The sequence below is a fragment of the Dasypus novemcinctus genome, chromosome 11 (assembly GCF_030445035.2).
Source record: "Dasypus novemcinctus isolate mDasNov1 chromosome 11, mDasNov1.1.hap2, whole genome shotgun sequence".
In the NCBI taxonomy this organism is placed as follows: domain Eukaryota; kingdom Metazoa; phylum Chordata; class Mammalia; order Cingulata; family Dasypodidae; genus Dasypus; species Dasypus novemcinctus.
In genome coordinates this window covers 5186543-5205667 of record NC_080683.1, presented here as the reverse complement: position 1 = coordinate 5205667, position 19125 = coordinate 5186543, and the positions used below count along the sequence as shown (strand labels likewise).

The 19125-nt window shown below is 59.0% G+C and overlaps 1 protein-coding gene across 1 annotated transcript in view; it reads right to left on the bottom strand.

Annotated features, from left to right (window-relative positions):
- Nucleotides 1–18869, bottom strand: part of SYNGAP1 (synaptic Ras GTPase activating protein 1) — a 30921-nt gene extending 12052 nt beyond the window's left edge. Inside the window, 12 exon segments of the mRNA XM_058306575.1 lie at nt 5–176; nt 179–240; nt 1698–1842; nt 2064–2208; nt 2326–2952; nt 4214–4312; nt 4532–4685; nt 6463–6584; nt 6978–7069; nt 13149–13254; nt 15457–15578; nt 18781–18869. Of these exon segments, the coding sequence (XP_058162558.1) occupies nt 5–176; nt 179–240; nt 1698–1842; nt 2064–2208; nt 2326–2952; nt 4214–4312; nt 4532–4685; nt 6463–6584; nt 6978–7069; nt 13149–13254; nt 15457–15578; nt 18781–18847 (1913 nt within the window). The 5' untranslated portion in view covers nt 18848–18869.
- Nucleotides 18870–19125: the final 256 nt, after the last annotated feature.

The following is a 19125-nucleotide window of genomic DNA, read 5'->3' as shown; positions in this document are numbered from 1 at the left end:
TCACTTGGAAAAGTTGGCCAGGTTCTGGATGACCTTGGCAATGAGGGTGAGGGTTCGTGAGGTCTGCTCATCCGGGTACTCCTGCATGAGCCCAAAGAGCTGCGGCGACATAATGGCTGGGCAGAGGAAGCGCAGGAAGAGCGAGGCACTGATCAGCCTGTCAGCAATATCCTCCGGCCCCGCTCTGCACAGCGGAGTCGCCAAGACGCAAACACCTCCTTCAGCTCCCTCGGGAACACGCTGGGGGAAGGGGGAGGGAGACAGAGAGAGAGAGAGAGAAAGAGAGAGACCGGGACTGAGCCCCAGAGACCCTCAGCTCCCAGGGAACATGCTGAGGGGGGTGGTAGGAAGTGAGGGTGTTGGAAACAGGTGAGAGGGATGGGGGCGCAGGACTTCAGGAGGAAGACAGCGAGGTGTCAGGGGAAGAGGGTCAGGCAGAGGGAACAGACGGATTGGGGAGAGAGAATCGGGAGTGGGGGGAGAGAAAGGAGGGGAGAGAGACACGTGGGAGAGAGACGGAGGGCTGTGTGAGAGAGACGAGGAGAGGAGAAGAGAAACAGACACCAGGAGAGACAGAGGTGGAGAGAGATGGAGGGTCACTTGAGGTACGGGAGCTCGGACCCCCCAGCTCTTCTCTTCTGGATTCCAGGGAAATGGGGATGCAGGTACCCCAGGCATGATCCCAGTCCCTGGAACGGCTCACTCACGCCGCCTCCCCACTCCACTGAATGTCCCACTGACACCTTAAACTCTGCCGTGTAAAACGCGCTCACCAGCGCCCCCACACCTCCAACTGGCTCCTCCTCCTGACTTCCCTGGTTCCGCCAATGAGGCCACCGGCCTCCCAACCACCCTCCCAACCACCAACCACCAGCAGCAGGGCCTCCTGAGTCACCCCTGACTCCCGCAGACATGCCCCCTCCTTCCAGTCAGTTGATGACTCCAGCAGATCCTGCCCTCAGAGGCGGCATCTTTTTTTTTTCCTTTCTGCCACCAGCCCAATTCAGGACTTGCTTTTCACACCTGACCCATTCATAATAGCCTCCAACTGGCCTGGACAGCGTGCTCCTTACTCCAGCCAGCCCCACTCGCCCCCACTGCTACTTAGGGGCTAATGGAATCAATCCTGATACTTCTCAGCACCTCTGATAGCATGTCATGACCTACCAATGAAGTTCGAACTCCTGACCCTGGCATGTGGAGCCTTCCAGATGCTACCTCTAACCCGCCTGCCCGACATCTCGCACCTCCTCTCCCTTAGGAGCCATGCTCTTCACTAAACATGTCCTCATCACTGCCCCTGAAAGCCTGCCTTCTCCGCCTCACGCGCCCATCCCACATCCTTCTTCTGAAACGTCTTCCTTGCCCTCCGCGGCCATATACTGGAATCTGACCAGTCCTCAAAGCTCTACCCAGGGGCCCTCTGCACAAAAGCCTTCCCTGCTCATCTCAATCAAAGCTCCTCGATGAAGAACCCTCAGTGGGCACCTAATGCTGTCCGCATGGCAGGCTGTCGGCTCGCTCTGCCCTGTGAGGGCAGGAACCAGGCCTCACCCATCCCTGCCTGCACGACAGCACCCAGCACTACGTTAGCCACAACTGGTGCTCAGGCAGTCCTCTCTGAGGATGGACAGATGGATGAACAGACAGACACACGACTCCCCCACCCGGCCCCAGCCCAGCGTTCCCAGTCTCACCAATGGGAGTTGACCACCTTGCACAGGGCCAACTCACAGCACATCCGCAGGTTGGCCTGATGCTCCGCCAGACTGGACGCCGTGCACTTGATGGGGTCCACCTCGCAGTTCTCCTCAGACTCATACAGAGCTCGGATGAACTCCCCTGGTGGGTGGGGCACAAGGGGGGGAGTCGCAGTTCCCGAGGGCAGGGACAGGGGCTGCCTGGGGTGGGGGAGGCGTGGAACCAGGTGGTTGGAGGCTGGGGTCCCGAGACCCTGGGCTGGGAAGCATCAAGCTGGGGAGGGCGGACCGGGGGTCTGGGGCAGCGGCGTGAGGGCCGGGGTGGGCGTCTGGTAGGAAGAAGGGGGCCTGAGGGTGCCATACCAATGGCATCCTTGAGGTATTTCTGACCGATCAGTCTCATGTACTCTTCTATGGCTTTAGTGGCGAGCGTGTTCTCGCGGAATATGAGGTGCTCCCGCTCCATGAACCGGTCCACCTCAGACATGGCCATGTCTGAAAGGAAGTCCTGGAGCCCAGGGAAACCCAGGATCAGCCCCTTGCGGCCCGCGCTTACGAAGCAGGAGCTGCCCTCCGGGCCAGAGCCTGCTCCCAAGCCGCCTCTCCCTGCGGGCACGGTGCTCACCTTGGCCTTGCCGGTACTCTGCAGGATGTGAACCAGAGCACTGGCAACCTCCTCCTTGCCCTTGACATTGAGGGCGGGCTCCAGGACCGCGCACAGCATCCGATAGTGGTTGGTGACATACTCGGCAAACTCCTTATACAGCTCCATGGGCAGGATGCTCATTGTCTGGTAACGTGCCTTCAGCCGCACAGCCGGGCAGCCTCCTTTGCCCTTGCCCCCTGAGCCACCCCCCGAGCCCCCACCCCCTCCAGAACCCCCCATGCCCCCAGAGCCCCCGCTGCCCGTCGGCAGGGTGACGGGATACCACTGCTCTGTGAAGTGGCGCCCCGCCAGTGTGGCCACAGGCACAGTCACCAGGCCGACATAGCCTGCCTTGTCCTTCTTGCGCTTTTTGTCCGAGTCACGGTACAGGTGCAGCCGCAGGGCGCGGACGGCCGGCAGGTTGTTAAACTCGAAGTGCTCGCCCCAGAAGACGGTGTCGCCCGAGGCCGAGCGGGGTTTGGAGGTGGTGCGCGCGTACAGCATGTCGTCCAGGCAGAGCTCACAGTAGTACCGCTTCTTGGGGGGCAGCTCCCGGGCCTCAATGATCCACAGCTTCAGCACGTTGTCCACCCGGCGGCTGTTGTCCTGGCAGGGCGGGGTGGGCACAGCGGGAAAGGGGAAAGGACAGCAAGACAGAGATATCAACAGGAGAGACAGTGAGAAAGGAGCTGGGCAGGGCAGCTCACATGCTCGTCAACAGAAGCAGGACTGGGAAAGACGTTAAAAACTGGAATAAGAAACAAAAATCACTAAGGCAAAATGTAAAGAGGAGAACTGGACTGTCCTTCGGAGACTATCAGAAATCAATTGCAAAGAGAAATGAACTGCACAGGCACAGGATGGGCGAGGCTTGGAAGGTGGTGTAAAAAGGCCCAGGAGGACAGAACTGACCGCGAGCTCGCAGCGAGGCTCAGGCGATGCTGCACTGTGTGGAAAAGGAGCTTGGTGTTTGGACCCTGCTTGGCTTAGATCATATCTTGGGTCTAGTTTTTAAAGAAGAACAAGGAAAAGCAACAACTCCCCTAGAATTATCCTGCATGACACTGCAATGATGGATATTGACCATTACACATTTTATCAAAACCTATAAACTGTGCAGGGCAAAGTGTAAACTATAATATAAACTATAGACTATGCTTAGTAGCAACACTTCAATACGTGTTCATCAACTATAAAAAAATGTACTACACTAATGAAAGATGTTACTGGGAGAAAGTGTGGGAGGGGGAGGGGGTAAGGTATATGGGAATCCCATATATTTATGATGTGATATTTATGTAATCTAAAGTTTCTTTTAAAACAACTTTAAATTACAAAAAAAAAGAACTCCCCCAGAGGAGAGTGACCAGAACAGTGAACTCACTGGACACTGGGATACAAAGAATAGCTGATGGAACTGGGAGCATTTCTCCTGGGAACTGGAAGTCTTAGAAAGGACACAGACTCCTAGAATGTCTAAGCCAAAAGGGACCATAGATATCACTTAATCCAGCCCTATTCCCACAGAAGGGAAACCAAGGCCCAGGCTAACTGACAATTTTGTGTGTCCTGCTGAAACTGCGAGCAGGGGCTGGGCGACCACCTGTCAGGGTGCAGAGGCGAAGCTGGGCCAGGGGACTTTCAGAGCCTCATCAACTCTGTAAGGCTACAATTTAGGGCAGGGAAATAGACCATGAGGTAGGGAAAGGAAGAGGAAAACAGGGGTCGTCCCTGCTCATCCACCTCTGCTCCCTCCACCCCCAGCCTCCCCTCCTTCAGCTCTTCGTTCTCCCTAGGCCCCTGGCTTCCCCTGTAGCTCCCCCTTTCCCCAGGCCGAGTTGTCTTTGTGCCCCTCATTCCCCACTACCTTGTTGGGTTTTACTGCCCGCTGAAGGTTCTCGATCCATTTGTCCCTTTCCGCAGCAGATCGACAGGCAAAACATTTTGTTCCTGATGACGTTGTCACCTAGAGAGGGGTGCGAAGGTGAGAGAAGGGGCTCTGGCAAGGAGGTGACTCCTGAGGCCTGGAGAGCCCCCCATCTCTTCCTCCCTGGCTTCTCTGTTCTCCGAGCCCCAGAGTTTCTGTTTCTTGGACATCCCACTTGTGCCACTTACTCCAGAACCCCTGCCAACACTCTCTACCACCCTTGCTCTTTGGTCCTCCCCAGCCCACCAGACCAAGTACCTCAAAACAGAACTCCTGGCCCAGAATGGAGCTGTGCACTGGCTTGATAATGGAATCCTCATCCAAGTTGAGTTCCAAGGCCTCGGCTGCACTGCTAGGACTCAGTAAGGACTCGTGGGAGTGCGACTCCTTAAAGCTCTGCATCAGCCGGGCCCTAGCAGGTGAGAGGGTCGGGAGAGGGGTTCAGGGCCCCCTGTTCCTACACACTCAAGGGCCTGCATATCAGCTGGCTCTAGGGTGCAGGCTTGGGCAGAGGGCCTCGTGACACGCCTTCCACATCAGACACAGACAGAAAGAACCCCAGACAAAGAAATCCAGCCTGCACCTGGGAAGGATGTGAGGCGCGGGTGAGGACCTGGAAGGCTTTAAGGGCTCTCCCCGGTTCACACATGAGGGGCTGTGGGGACTCGGGATGCAGAGAAATGGCTCAGTCCAGAAATGGACCGTGGCAGAAAGAGAACAAGGTGGGCCTGGGAGACTGGCTGGTGGGATTTCTAGGTGACCCCTGAAACCAGAGCCTCAACACAAGGATGAAAACAGAAGTAAAGAACCAGAGGTACCGAGGAGATGATGTTTGTGTGATCTGGATATGGCACTCAGCTAGTACCTAGTAAACATTTAGTGACGGAAAGAAAGGAAGGAGAGGAAGGAGGAAGGAGGGGAGGACAAGTTTAAGCAGAGGCAGGGGAAAGAGTGGGGGGAAATCCTAAGAAATAAGAGAAAGCTGTGGGCAGAGGGGAGCAAGGCTGGAGGGAAGACTGAAGAAGACGGGCCTGGGGAAGAACAGGAGGGAGGCAATGAGGAGGAAGGGGGAGAGAGCGCGTGCAGACAGCTAAGGAGGGGCACCTGGAGAGACAGAGGGACATGGTTAAGAAATGGTGGGATAAGAGGAGGAAATACTGGAAATCACTCCGGGAGGGGAGAAGCCAAGGGGGCTGAGGGGCCTGGAGATGGGGCACAGCAGAGGGGGAGCGAAGGAGTGGTAGGGAATGGGGAGGGGGTGAAGAGTAGAGCAGTAGGAAAGCAGGAGGGGGAGCTCGGGTGTGGGAGCCTCCATGGAGCTATTTATAGCAGCCCCGTCATTGGGCTCTGGCTGCCGTCAGCGCCACGCTCCCCCGGCCCCACACCCCCGCGGCCAGGAATACCATGCCCTCACCACCGTCACCCCTCCCCCGCCCCTCCCGGACCCCAAATCCAGCCCTGGCGACAGAGGAAGGGGGCAGGGGAAGGTGTGACTCACCTTATCCCAGCCTCCCTACCTGCCCAATCCTGGGGGCGGCCAGACATGGGGAAAAGGGAGGACGGGGTTCTCCCTCGGGAAGGAGAGGGTGAGGCGGCACCCAGAGGGGGGCCCCGTGAAGAAGACAGCAGAGGCGAACATCAGCTCTTCAGCCCCGCCTCCGGGGCGGTGCCCTCTGACCTTCTCTGAGGCTCTGTCCTCAGCCTGAGTCCAGAGTTAAGCCGGCAGCACCCCCCCCCCCACTCTGTCCTCTCATACCTGTCCCAGCCTTCCCCTTCTCTGCCACTCTATACTCGCCTTCCCTAGCACACATCCTTAATACCTGCCCCCTCAAGCTCCCCGCAACCTGCTGCCCTGTACTTCCTGCCCGTCCCTGACAACCTTCACCTAGATCATTCCGGCCGTAACCCACGGCCCCTTCCTGGATTCCGTGAAGGGCCCTCATCACACGCTGTCCTTCAGTGCAGCTCCTCAGCCCTGGGCTGGAGCCTCCCTCCTTGGCTTCACCTTCACCCTCTCCCTGTGCCTCCCCTGCTAGACAGAGCCCTACTCCAGCTCTTCCTCCAGCCCGGGCGGGCCCTGGCCCCAGCGGGAGTCCTCCAAACCCGGGCACAGACAACCCCTTCCCTGCCCAGCTCACTCAGAGGCCACACACCACACCAGCTCGGCCCGCACGCTCCCGGCCCTGTACCGGTCATGGTCAGCACTTCGGAAGCGAGGCAGGATCTGGCGAAAGCTGCTGGTCCGGTCAAGTTTGGGCTGTGACTTCGTGCGCTTGATGGAGCTTTTCAGCCGCCGGCTCAGGAAGCCTTGCTGGGGGGGAGATGGGGATAGGAGTGGGCTGGGGCAGGGTGGGCTCTGCCCGCTCACGCCGTGGGGGCAGGGAGTACCTGGATGACGGAGGGGCAGGGGCAGGGGGAAGCCTCTAGGGTTGAGGAGGGGGGCAGGAGCCCTGCTACCCGCGTGTCTTCCTCCGCTCCCGCGGGTGCGAGTGCACACACAAACACAGGCACACCAGCGTGGAGACGGTGGGAGGGAGGGTCCCAGAAGCAGGGGGCCGAGCCAAGAATGGGAAACTGAAGAGGTGGGGAGACACGCAGGCACACCCGCTCCCTCCTCCTGCCCCCTTCCGCAGCCCGCAGCCTGGGGCTCCAGCTGGGCAGGAGGGGCGGGGCACCCCAGCTGGCAGGTCCCTCGCTCACTCACCGAGGGCCGGAAGGGTGCGGCGGGGGCGGCCTCCATGCTGTACTGCTTCCCCCCTGGGACACTCTTCCTCCTCGAGCGACCCAAGTGGTATTCTGGAGGGAAGGAAAGGACCAGGGGGAAGTCGGGGAGAGGAAGCTGGAGAGAGGGTCGGGGAGCTGTGTCCACCCCTGGCCCCAGCGCGCCCCCCACCTCCCTCGGCCCCTCAGCTCGAGCCTCACCTACCCCCCGGAAAGCAGCAGGAAGAGCAGCGGCGGCGGAGAGGCTGGCGGCGGGAAGGAGGGGGCAAGGAACCCGAGCCGGAGCCCCCCGAGGGGGACGGGGTGGGAGGCCTTAGGCCCATGACTGGGGCTGGCAGTCAGCACAGGGGCATGGCTGAGAAGGTCGGTAAAACCCCAGGAGCGAGGGACACCGAAGATCCAGGGAGGCTAGGTCCCTGGTGTCACCCCCCCTCAGAAGGGGCCAGCTGGGGATAAGGACGGGTCAAAGGTCATTGCCTATAGACAGGCTTTCCTCTTCCCTGGGCTGGGGACATCTTCAACCTGTCCCCCTCCTCCTGGAATCCCTGTCTGTCTGGAGTGCCAGGGCTGCCTCCCATGACCCCCTCCCAGGACTGGAGGGGGAGGTCCTGGAAGGGACCTGTGAAGGGTGACAAGGGAGGAAGGCTGGGGACAGAAATACCCAAGGAAGGGGGGGTAGGAAGAAGGGGCCGGTTCCACGTGCACTGCAGTGGCAGGGACTCAGAAGGGAAGGGGGGAAGGGAGAGAAAGAATGCAGAGGAGTGGGGAGGCTGAGCAGTGGGGGCTCTAGGGACTCCCAGGTGAGGGCAGGGAGAGGAGGAGGAAGAGAGGTGGCTGCCGATGAGGCTCAGAGAGCCAAGGGCCTGCAGGGGCGGCAGCTCAGAAGAGAAGCTACGGCTCAGCTGCGAGAGGATTTAGAGGGGCTGAGGGGCTCAAGGAGAATAAAAGTGGGGGGATGCCAAGCTCCAGCTCCAGCTCCAGAATGGCTGCCCAGGCCTGGGCTCCCCCCTCAGCCCCACAGTCACCACTGCAGCCAATGGGGGGGCAGGTGCTGCATCAGAGGCGGGGCTACCATCTCCACGGCAACAAGAAGCTACAGGCTGTGGGGGGGGGGGGGACCGGAAGAGCTGCCTGTTAACCCTCTAGGTTCCAGAACTAGGGAGGGCCACGGCTACATCTTCACTGCCTGCCTAGAGAATTGCGAATTGCCCTAGAATCAGTTCCCAGCTCCCCTTTCACTCTAAACCCTAGGTTTTAGCAAAGATTTGCACACAAAAATATGATTCCCATGATACAGGAACCCTCATCAGTCTCTTGGGAACACATGTGTAGAGCACAGAAACATACATTGACTGTGGGGTACGTGTATATAAGGACCACGATACAAAAAATAAATGGGGGTTTATGTGCTTATGAGACATACAGACAACTGTGAGCACGGGGTGCAGATCCACAAGACCCAGAGCTCACGACCCCCTGGGATACATGCTTAGACATAGGTGAGCACTGCCACGAGGGAGTACGTACTTGGACCCAGGCACCCACATGAGAACCGCTGGTGTGCACGTGGGGCCCAAATCCCTCGGGCAGTCAAGCGGGCAGCACACTACAGGAAAGGACATTGAGCCCCGAGACGCACACATGGCCCCCACGCCGGGGGCACGCTTTAATCCCTGGGATCCATGCTGGAGTACATCATGATCCTGACACATCAAGGCGTCCCCATACCCCAAAGCACAGGCATCCTCCATTCACACAAAAAGTACAACCACGTCTACTCTGTCTCAGGACAACCCCCTTTCCTCCCACTCCCACCCCCCCCAACTCCAGTGCAGGCATCCATTACTGCTACCAGAATGATAAAAAGGACAAGGAGTAAAAAGGCAGTATTCTAATCCTCCTGTTGCACGCTAAAGAACGCGTCTAAGGGTTCAGGCCATCTCTCTCCTAGTCACGTTTCTCTGCATTTCTCAGGTATGGCTCTCTCGGTCTCATTCCAGGGAATCTAGCTCAGCCATTATTTTCAGAGGAAAGCTCCTCTACTGAGGGTATAAAGTCTAATGCAAACCCACTACAATTTTGCTTTGAAACTAAGGAATTAACAGAAAGAGAACTAATTTGCTAATGGATTCACTCAGTTCTTGGAAGTAACACAACCTTACACACATTACCAGAAACTAAGACGCATGAACTCACACTTCAGTCACAGGTACACAGAAGCCACACACACAAGCTCACAAAGTCGCTCACTGCTGCAAGGAAGAGAATAGCAAGAACAGAGAGGAAAAGGGGGCCAAGTGACAGAAACACAGGACATCCTATTATTAGTGCTGCATGCAGTGACATGTACGGAGAACACAGCACGTACCAGTGTACACACACAAAGCCAACCTGATGAGCATCCACTGCAACCCTGGGTCTCCACATCCCAGCCCTGCACGACATATACATGCATGCACACACAGCCACCTACACAGGCCCGTAACACAGGCATTGTGCACACACCCACACAGGTACCCACCCTGTGTACACACACAATTGCACTCGTACACACACGCAGCAAGGGCTTGGACTCCTGCCTCTGCAACCTCGCTAATCTCATCATCACCCACAGAATCTCCCCAGGCCCCCACCCCCCAAGTCCCTAATGTCTCTCTGGCCTTTCTTCCTCTCTCCACCCAGCTGGCAGATCTTCAAGGGGAGCCAGGGGAGGGAGGCTGCCAGAACAGGATGGGAACAGGATTGGACAAACGGCAAGGATTTGGGGAGAGGAACCTCTAAGGACGGGGGCTGCTGCCCTAACAGGCCCCACGCCTGAGAAGTCCTCCAGATCCAGCCCAGCCTGAGCCCACAGACCCTGCATGACTCCAGGGCCCTTTCTTCTTTCAGCGATCACTTTACCAAGAGGCCGTCTCTCCTCCCACCCCCTGCAGTCTTCAGCTCCCAGGCCCCTCTTCTCCCAACATCACCATCCGTTCCCCATCTTAGGGTCTCTTCTATTCTCCCCTCTCTCCTAAATCTGGTCCAGGCTTTTCCCACATTCTCCTTCTCCAGCTATTCTTTCCCCCTGGCTCTCACGTCTCTCTTCTCCAAGTCCTTCTCGTTCCTCCTTTCTGCCCTTCTCCCCACTTTTCCTCTTTATCCCACTCCTGCTCTTTTCAAGCTTTTCTCTCCCTACTCTGGCCAAGCAGAGAAGCTCACCCAGTGCCTAGCCCAAAGGTGCTTCACACACTGTCGGATTTCAGCAAACACACTCTCACCCCCTCCCCCGACCCCCACTCACACACCACCCACATGCAGACACACCCTGGACACCCGTGCTGGGCTGACACAGATACCCAGGCCAATGCTGGAACACACATGCAAAGACATACATCAGCCACCAGGGACACAGAAAACCCTGCCTGAGCAGCCACACATCCCCACACACCGGAGGCTGACGGGAGGTGAGCCCCGGCTCAGGACAGGCATGCTCAGGGTCAGAGGTGACTCGGTCCAGCATGGCCACGGACTGCCCCGCAGGCCAGGGGTCGGCCCAGGAGCCGCCAGGCGGGCACCGGGCGGAGGCAGGTTTGCACACTGCCGGCCGCGCGTGTGTGCACGACGAACTGAGGCTCGCGTGTGCACATGGCACCGACACACGGGGACACGAGCATGGGCACGAGCACACACGCGGAAACACGGGTTGCCCCCTCCACCGCGGGCCTCCAAGACCCCACCACCACCGGCCGCCCCCGCGCGCTCGCGACCTTGGCCCTCCCGGGCCGGTCCCCGACCGCCCCCCCCAACCTCCGCAGCACCCCCTCCGGTTACCATAACTCCCCCCACTCGGAAGATGTAGCGAGAACATGCGGAGGGAGCAGCTGCCGCCGCCGCCGCCGCCGCCGCGGCCTCCCCACCCCCCTTTCCGCGCCCCCGCACACGCGCGCCCCCGCCCCCCGCGCGCGCGACAACCCCCCGCGCGCTCCCCGCCCGCCCAGCCCCGCCCTTACCTCGCGCCGCCCCCCACGGAGGCCTGGGGGGCGGGGGGCCCGGTGGGGGAAGGGCCCCGCCCTGCGCGCGGGGCGGGGCGGGGTGCGGAGGGAGAGGGGGCGGCGCGGCCCGGCTCGCACCGCCCGGCGCGGCGGGGGCAGCGGCGGGGCCCGGGACGGCCCGGACGGCCGCGCGGTGACGGCCGCGGGAACGGCTCCCTCCGCCGCCGCTCCCGCCGCTGCCGCCGTTGCCCGGGCCCCGCCGCCGTTGCTAGGCGACCGCTGCTGCCGTGGCCGCCTCTGTCACGAGCCCCGTCGCCCGGAGACAGCGCAAGAGGAGCGGGGGAGGGGGGCGAGGGGACCCCCCAAAACCCACCGGGCCTCCCAACATCCCCTTCTGGGCAGGACCCTCCCCCTAAAAAATCCGCGGAGGCCTCCGGGGCTGCAGCCGCACCCCACAGAGGAGGACCCCGCAGTCCGGTGCCCCTCAAGGCCCGGCGACCTCTCCAGGCTGAGCTTCCACCTCCTCAGCACGCACCTTCCCACCCGCCCGAAGGCCCCCACGGCCCGGGCGATGCCGAGATCCCTGCAGATCTCCCCACGCCTTTCCCATCCCCCCGAAGACCCCCAGCATTCACCAGCCGTGAACTCTGGCACTAAGCCCTCCCTCAAAAAAATACATACATATACCTCGGGCACCGCCCCCCCCAGGGCCTATTCCACGCGAGCACGCGACCTCCACATACCACCCCCAAGTCCCAGTACACTGTGGTGCTCCACGCAAACCCCACAGGAAACCCCAGACCCTGAGGGTGAGACAACATGTGGGCAATACTGGGCAGAGGTGCCAAGCACGGGGACACATGAGAAACCTGCTCCGTGACGGGTGGCCGTCCTGGCCTGGCCATGGGGACGAGGCACGCACTCCTGCACACACACACACCCTTCCCAGGCGTGGACAGCCCACACACGCCACACAGATGTGCCGGGCTCACGCTCAGGCTCTGCACACAGCCCTCCACCACCACCACCTGGCTTTGCTTCTCAGAGATGGGCAACCCACACACCCCTATGGGCAGAGTTTCCATGACAAGGACACACATCCTGGCCGCCCACCCATCCACTCAGGGACCCAGAGCTGGCCTCTACGGCAGTGAGGCCGGGGACTGTCAGAAGACAGACAGACAGAGCCAGCGGAGCCAGCGGACGGGGACAGGCCACTGGCTCTCTGACGGAGAGGAACTGCACGCTTGGAATCCTCGGGGGAGGGGAAGCTGGCGGGGGGGGGGGGGGGGGGGGGGGGAAGAGACCACCCAGAGGTCGGGGCATGGGCTGGGGGCTTCTGGACTCTTAGTTGTGGAAGGGGAACGTGGTGGCCGCGGGCAGTGACAAGGGGGTTTCCAGGGGTGAGGGCATCTCTCTGCACCTTGGCTGCAGATCTCTGTTCTCTGCCTTCATCTCCCTCACCGTTCCCATGGAAACCTTTTAAGCGAACTTCTCAGGAAGACAAAAATCTTTTTTTAAATGACTAAAGAGGGAGGTGGGGGGGCAGAAAGAGGGAGGCAGGGGAAGAGACAGATGGAGAGAGAGAGTTGGAGAGACAGACCGAGGAGATAGCTCTGTACAGACAGACAGGAGAGGAGACGGGTCGATGAGTCCACCCGGAGCGGAGAGGAGAGGCAGGGGCCTCGAGAGGGCCGGGGGGCCGAGGGAAGCCGGCGAGCCGAGGACAGGGGTGACCGAATCGCAGGAAAGAAAAGCAGTGGGGATGAGCAGAGGAAAAAGGAGGCAAGGGGAGAGGTCTGGGAAGAACCAGAGCACGGGAAGGGGCAGGGGTCGGTGAGGGCAGGAACGGTCGGTGTCTCGGGGCTGCAGACCAGGGCGGGAGGGGCGGAGGCAGGAGCGCGCTGCCGGAGCCTCGGAGCTACGGAGCTATCCGTACCAGCCCCGGGACGCCAGGCAAACTTCGCCGCCCGCGTGAAGGGGGCGCGCAGCCGAGCGGGCACCCGCCGGGCCTCGGCGCCGCCCTGCCCCGGCCCGCCTCCTCCCGCCCCCGGGGCCTGGGCGCGGGCTCCGCCTCCTCCCGCCCCGCCAGCCTCCTCGGGCCTCGGCCCCGCTCGCCGGCCGCCCCCGGCCCGCCCCCGGCCCTGGCCGGGGCTCGAGAACCTGCTCGGCCGCCGTACCATGCTCGCCGTGGGGCCGCCCCTCCACCGGCACGGAGACTGTGCGTCTCAGCAGTTTGTTGCGACTGGATTCGCTCCTCCGGTCCCGGATCAGAAGGGGATGTATCTGGGGGGGGTGGGGGGATGGAGGGGGGGGGGTCAGAGCACCTCGCAGGCCCACGCCCCCTCCCCTCCCCCCATCAAGGAAGCCCGGGCAGCCCTTCTCACCGGGCCAGCCCACCCAGCGCCCCCTCCCCACTCCTTGGGTCTCCCTGGAGCGGATTTCTTTTTCCCGTCTCTCTCCCAGTCTCCCTCCCTCATTCCCTCCAGGCCCACCCCCTCTTTTCTCTCTCCAGTTCTCTGGAAACACCCTCCAGAGAAGTCTCCCAGGTCTTCCCGCCACCGCTTAGGAGTTTGCTGCCCCCCTGCATCAGTTTCCCCTTGACCTTCAGCTCCTCCATCCTCCCTGCTCTCCAACCTCCCACCGCCTCACCCTCTCCTCTCCCTCCGTGCCTGTCACGGGGGTAGCAGAAGCTGCATTTATAATCAGGATCCACAGCTTGTCTCCCTCCCACAGCCCGGCGTGCGGCCAGACTGGGACCCAACCTCCCCTCCCCCAGAGGGCCTGGTCACCTCCCCCCACCCTTGTCTCCTTCCTCACCTCCACCGGCCCCTCTCACTTCCCTTCTTCCTTGTATCCATCACCTTTCCCGTAGCCTCACCCCAGCGGCCCCTCACCACTTCTTTCCCAACCTCCACACCGGCCACCCTCCAGCTTCCTCCACCCCTACCAGGGAGCCACCGGAACCACAGCCGCCCCCAGCCCCCAGCCCCTGCCCCAGAACTCACCATTCCAGCTCTCTGTGGCTCACTTTCCCCAATCCACCCCCACCCCCACGGCACTGTGGACACTCCACTCCGGGTGACCCTCAGCTTGCGGGCCAGTGCGCCCATCTGACTGGGTCTTACTGACCTGTCTTGACCTGTCCCCATCTCTGCATCCCTTCATTGTCTTCCCCCATCAGATTCCCAAAAGCGACTACTCCTATTGGTTCCAGTTTCCCCAGTTCATCCTACAGACCTCAGAGCCCTGGCCAAGGCCAGGGACCACTGTGACTCATTCAGATGACCCCCTGGTGCCCCTAAATCACCTCTCCCTCAGAGTCACCACATCCTTCCCTAAACGCCTCTACTGTGTGACCTGGAACCCCTCCACCCAGTGTCTTGCCACACTCTCCACCTGCCCATCCCCTTCTCCCTGGTCCCTCAACACCATGCTTAACCCTAAACTCCAATTCTAGCCCTGCCCCCACTCTCTCTCCCCAGTAGTTTTTCAGGGTATCCTGGGACACATCTCTCACCACCTCTCTGTCTCCCAGGTCACCCTACCATTTTTCTATAGCTGGCCCCCCAACTCACCCCCACAGTCTGAATCACAACTGGGGGCATCCACCCTTCGCATTTGCATTTCCTATTTCCTCTGTTGGACTAGCCACTCCTGACTCAGCTCTCAAATCAGAACCCCATTCCTTTCTCTCTCATACCACCCTGCCATGGCCACTACCCCCCGCAAGAACCCTCTGTTCACTGCCTCGCCTTCACTCTGGCTAGTCCATGCCACCTACCCCACTCTTACTCCTTCAGACAACTCCCCACATTCCCAGTTCCCCTCATCCCCGAGCATCTCCCCCTTCCATTCCCTCCTGATGCCCAACCAGTCCCTGCTGGAAGCCTTCTCAGTCTTCATCCCCTTCCTTGCCCAGACCTGCTAACCTCCATCATCTCTCCCAGTACCCCCAGCCCTAGTTACACAAAGACTCCCCACTATCTCCTGCCTTTTCTCTGGGTCCCTCAATTCCCCTTACCCCTTTCCCCTTTGGGGGAAAGGACAAGCCCAGTGGGGGAAGGGAAGAGGCTTCCTGAAGATCTCTTTGGAAGAGAGGCCTTCCCATTTCTTCACTTTCTCCAAGTCCTTCAGTTTCCCTTCCCTGTTTGAACCTATCCCACAATATGGGCAGGGCGAAAACAGGAGGCAGCCCCAAATCTTCAGAACCACATCTCCTCCCCAATACTAAACACTGCCCTCAAAGACCCCTTGCCCAAGGTGAAAGAATGATCACTGATTGCTCCTTCTATCACACCCCAGTCCAAATCTCAATGGCCCAATGTTCACCCTCCTCCCCTACCCTCTACCTGCAAATGTTTCTCTTCTTTGTCCACCACCTTCTCTGACTCTCTCCCATTCACCAAAGAGGATTCTTCCCATCTTTCTCTCCACATTCTCCCAGGATCCCCAGAGGCCTTTTCCCCACCTCCTCACCCTGCTCACCTCATCCTCATCCAGCATGAGCAGCTGGTTCCCCGAGATGATGCAGAACCGAGGGTTCCAACCAGGACGATCATACGGGGAATGAACATATTGCGTTCGGTGCATAGGGGGTCCCCGTACATCTGGGGGAACAAAGATACAAAGAAATGGTAAGGGAGGCTCTCCATATTTGGGAGACAGGGGTCCAAAATGGGAAGAAGAGAGTCCACAAAGTGAGAGGAACCCCTTCCTGCCTTGAGGAGATCACAGATGGGACTGGGGCACATGGCAACTTTAAAAGAACAGAAGATAAGCCTATACATCTGGGCAAAAAGGTGGGTGGGGAAGCACATCACAGGGGGCTCTATAGACTTGGGGAAAGAAATATAAAAGGCTGCTTCAGGTGGGGGGAATGACATCATGGCAGCAAGAGTGCACATCTCAGGGCAGAGAAAAGTAAAGGAGTTCTCCAGGAAATAAAAAGTTGGAGGTGCAGCAAAACTGGTGGAAGAAAAAACACACAAAGAGGTTGGTGGCAGGTGTCTGGGAAGAGGGAGTGCATCCAAATAACTGCAAAAGCCAAGGACTTGGACGGTGGCACTGCCCGGCTGCAAGAGGGTAAGAGGAGAGCTACACAGATGTGGGAAAGAATGGGGCAGAGGCTGGGACACTGGGTTCATGAGATTCTGAGAGCTGAACATCTGGAGGGATTTCACCCCTTCACAGAGTCAGAGACATTGACGGGGCCTTCTCTCCCTCCTCCCCTCACCCTTTCCCTTGGGAAAGTTCTGGTTCTCCCAGCAGTAGGGAGAAGATGACTCTTGTCAGCATCTAGCAGGGGATGAAGGAGGTAGAAAATATACCCTGGTTTGGGAGATGCGAGATCCACTGACCTCTTCCCCACCCCTTCCCTCTACTCTGTGTCGAGTGATCAAAGATTTAATACTTCCTCTCCCCCTCTCGACCCAGCCTCCATGGACAGGGTAGAAGTCATCTCCACAGTGAGGGGCTGCAGGGGCAAAGAATGGGAGATTCAGGCCTGGAAACAGGGAGGGGGTCTCTAGGGACAAGGGCTGGGGATAGGACAGAACTTCTAGAAGAGAAGAACAGAGACCAAGAGTCACCCGTGCTCAGAGAGGCCCTCAGGCTCCTTCTTCCCCAGCTTTGCTGTTCTTCTTGCCATGCCCCTTTTTCCTGCAAACTGCCTCCCCTTTAAACCCCAATGCTACACAGCATCACAGGGACACAATAGGTGACAGGCTGAAAGAGATCAGATTGGTGACACCAAATGATAGAAATTAGGCTACCGGAGAAAAGGGACAAAAGTCAGAACTAAGGTATCAGAGTGAGAGGGGATTTGGAGAAAGAAAAAACCAAGTTGTGTCAACTTTTATGAAAAAATTAGCCATGGAGATATTGCAGGAAAAGAGTTGGTCGCTGGGCTTCACTCCAAGTGAATGCCCCTGAGTGGCAGTTTTCAAAAAATCTGGCCCTTTTCTGTCTATAAACACATCCTTCAACTTTACCCAACCTGAAGACTAGAGTCAGAGATGACCCCCCAGAATATAGATTCTGCCCCACTACCTAGAAACCCCAGCAGTTTGAAACTTTACCTCAATGCCACTTCAGAGACTCTAACCAATATTCTCTTGATAGTTAGCCAGTACCTAGGCCCTATATGGCAGACACTGCAGGCAACACGCCCACCGCCCTCAGACACGGTACACCCAGAGGAGAAATTTGTTGATAGACATGATGGGAGGGGCTGGTTGAGGCTGCAGCCAAAGAGAGGCAGGTTAGACTTCGGTGAGCACATTCGCCTGGAAGCAGGGACCGACCCAGGGAAGTTAGCTTAGGAACAACTCTGGGAAAACACACACAGACTGCCTGGACTTAGGGAAGGAGGATTCTGGGAGGCAGATGCAGAGGTGCAATAACATGGCTGAGAAAGGGGAAAGATGTACTAGGTTTAAAAAAAAAAATCCCTCAGGGCGCAAATGGGAATCTCTTGTAGCCCCTGTTTCAACCATTCAAAGTTCAGGGTCTTTGTACCTCAAATCTTCAACACCCCAGAAAAGAGACAAGAGAAGAGGAACAGACGATGAGACAGGAGCTGGGGTGTTAGGGGAAGTGGGTAGGCACAGACCTGTGATGACAAGATGGGGAGGGGGATAGGGAACAGAGGATGGGCTGGGAGACAAGTAATGGGATGGAGTTGAGAGAAAGGAAGGCGGGGGTGATGAGAATTCCCTAGGCACAAGGGAATACACCAGAAGGGCCCAACTGGACATTGGGCAGAGCAAACCAGGTGGATCTAACAGGGGGCTGGGGCAAGGGGGTCAAGAAGGAGGGGCGGACAGGTGGCATAGCTACAAGGGAGCTTAAAGAGAGGGAGGGAGAGAATGATACCAGAGAGGGGACTGGTATAGGGGAAGGACAGAAGGGGGACTCATATAAGGAACGGACACCATATGGGGGGAAAGATATATGTGATGGACACCAGAGGGAGGGGGAATGGAAATAAAGATTGGGAGTGGGGGAGGGGATAAAGTGGTAAAGCGAAGAGAGCAGATAAGACCCCAGGGGTTACATTTCATCGGTCAGGGGGCCTTAATGAGGGTCAGAGTTTGAGGCAGGGTCCTAAACTGCCTCCTGCTCCCATCACTCAATCTTACTTGAATCTATCCCCCATCCCCTCCCCATACACACAACAAATACACACACAAATTGGCCCTTCCCCTGCCCTGGTCTCCCCTCCCCCAACCCATTCCCTCCCTCTCCTCTCTTTCCTCCATCTGGACCCTCCATCTCCCCCTCCTGCCTCCCTCTCTCTCCATCTGGCTCCTTCTTCTCTCCATCCATCCTCCTCTTTTCCTACCCCCTACCATTCTCTGAGCCCCTACCGTACGCCCCCCATCTTCTTGGCCTCTCTTTTCACCCCTATGTTTTCATTTCCCCCTCTAGCCCCTCTCCTAAGACCCTGTCCCTCTATTTCCTTGATATTTTCCTCTTCTCTAAGCTCCCACCCCCAAATTATTCCTGCAGCTCTTCCCCCAACCCTATCCTTCACCATTCCGTCTCCTCGCTGGCTCGCTCTTTCCCCTTCATCATTTTCCCCTCAGCCCCTCTTTAAGGGCTTGTTCCCTGGCCTCTCCATCCCCAGTCTATCCTTTTCCCTCTGGCCTCCAATCTCTCTTTCCCATAGCTCTCACCCCTGCTTTCCCGGACCTCCCCTCTCCCTCCATTTCAGCCGCTCCCCTCCCTGGCCCCAGCTCTCCACCCCCCTCCGCCCCCTGCCCCTCCCCCTCTTGCCCCCCCCCCCCGGCCCTCCCCTCACCACCGTACCTCTGAAGGGGGCATAGGACATCGCGGGGATGCTCCCCCGATGGATGGAGGCGCGAGACCTGCTCATCAGGCCGGGGGGGAGGGGTGGGGGGACGGGGGAGAAGGAAAAGAGAGAAAGGGGGAGAGAGAGGGGGAGAAGGAGGAGGAGGAGGTGGAGGAGGAGGAGGAGGAGGAGAGAGGAGGAGAGAGGAGCAGAGAGGAGCAGAGAGGAGGAGAGAGGAGGAGGAGGAGGAGAACAGGAGCCAACGGTAGCAGCGGCAGCCGAGAGAGAGGGGGGCGGGGGAGCGAGCGAGAGAGGAAAGAGCTGGAGGAGGAGGAGGAAGAGACTCTGCAGCCCCCACCCCT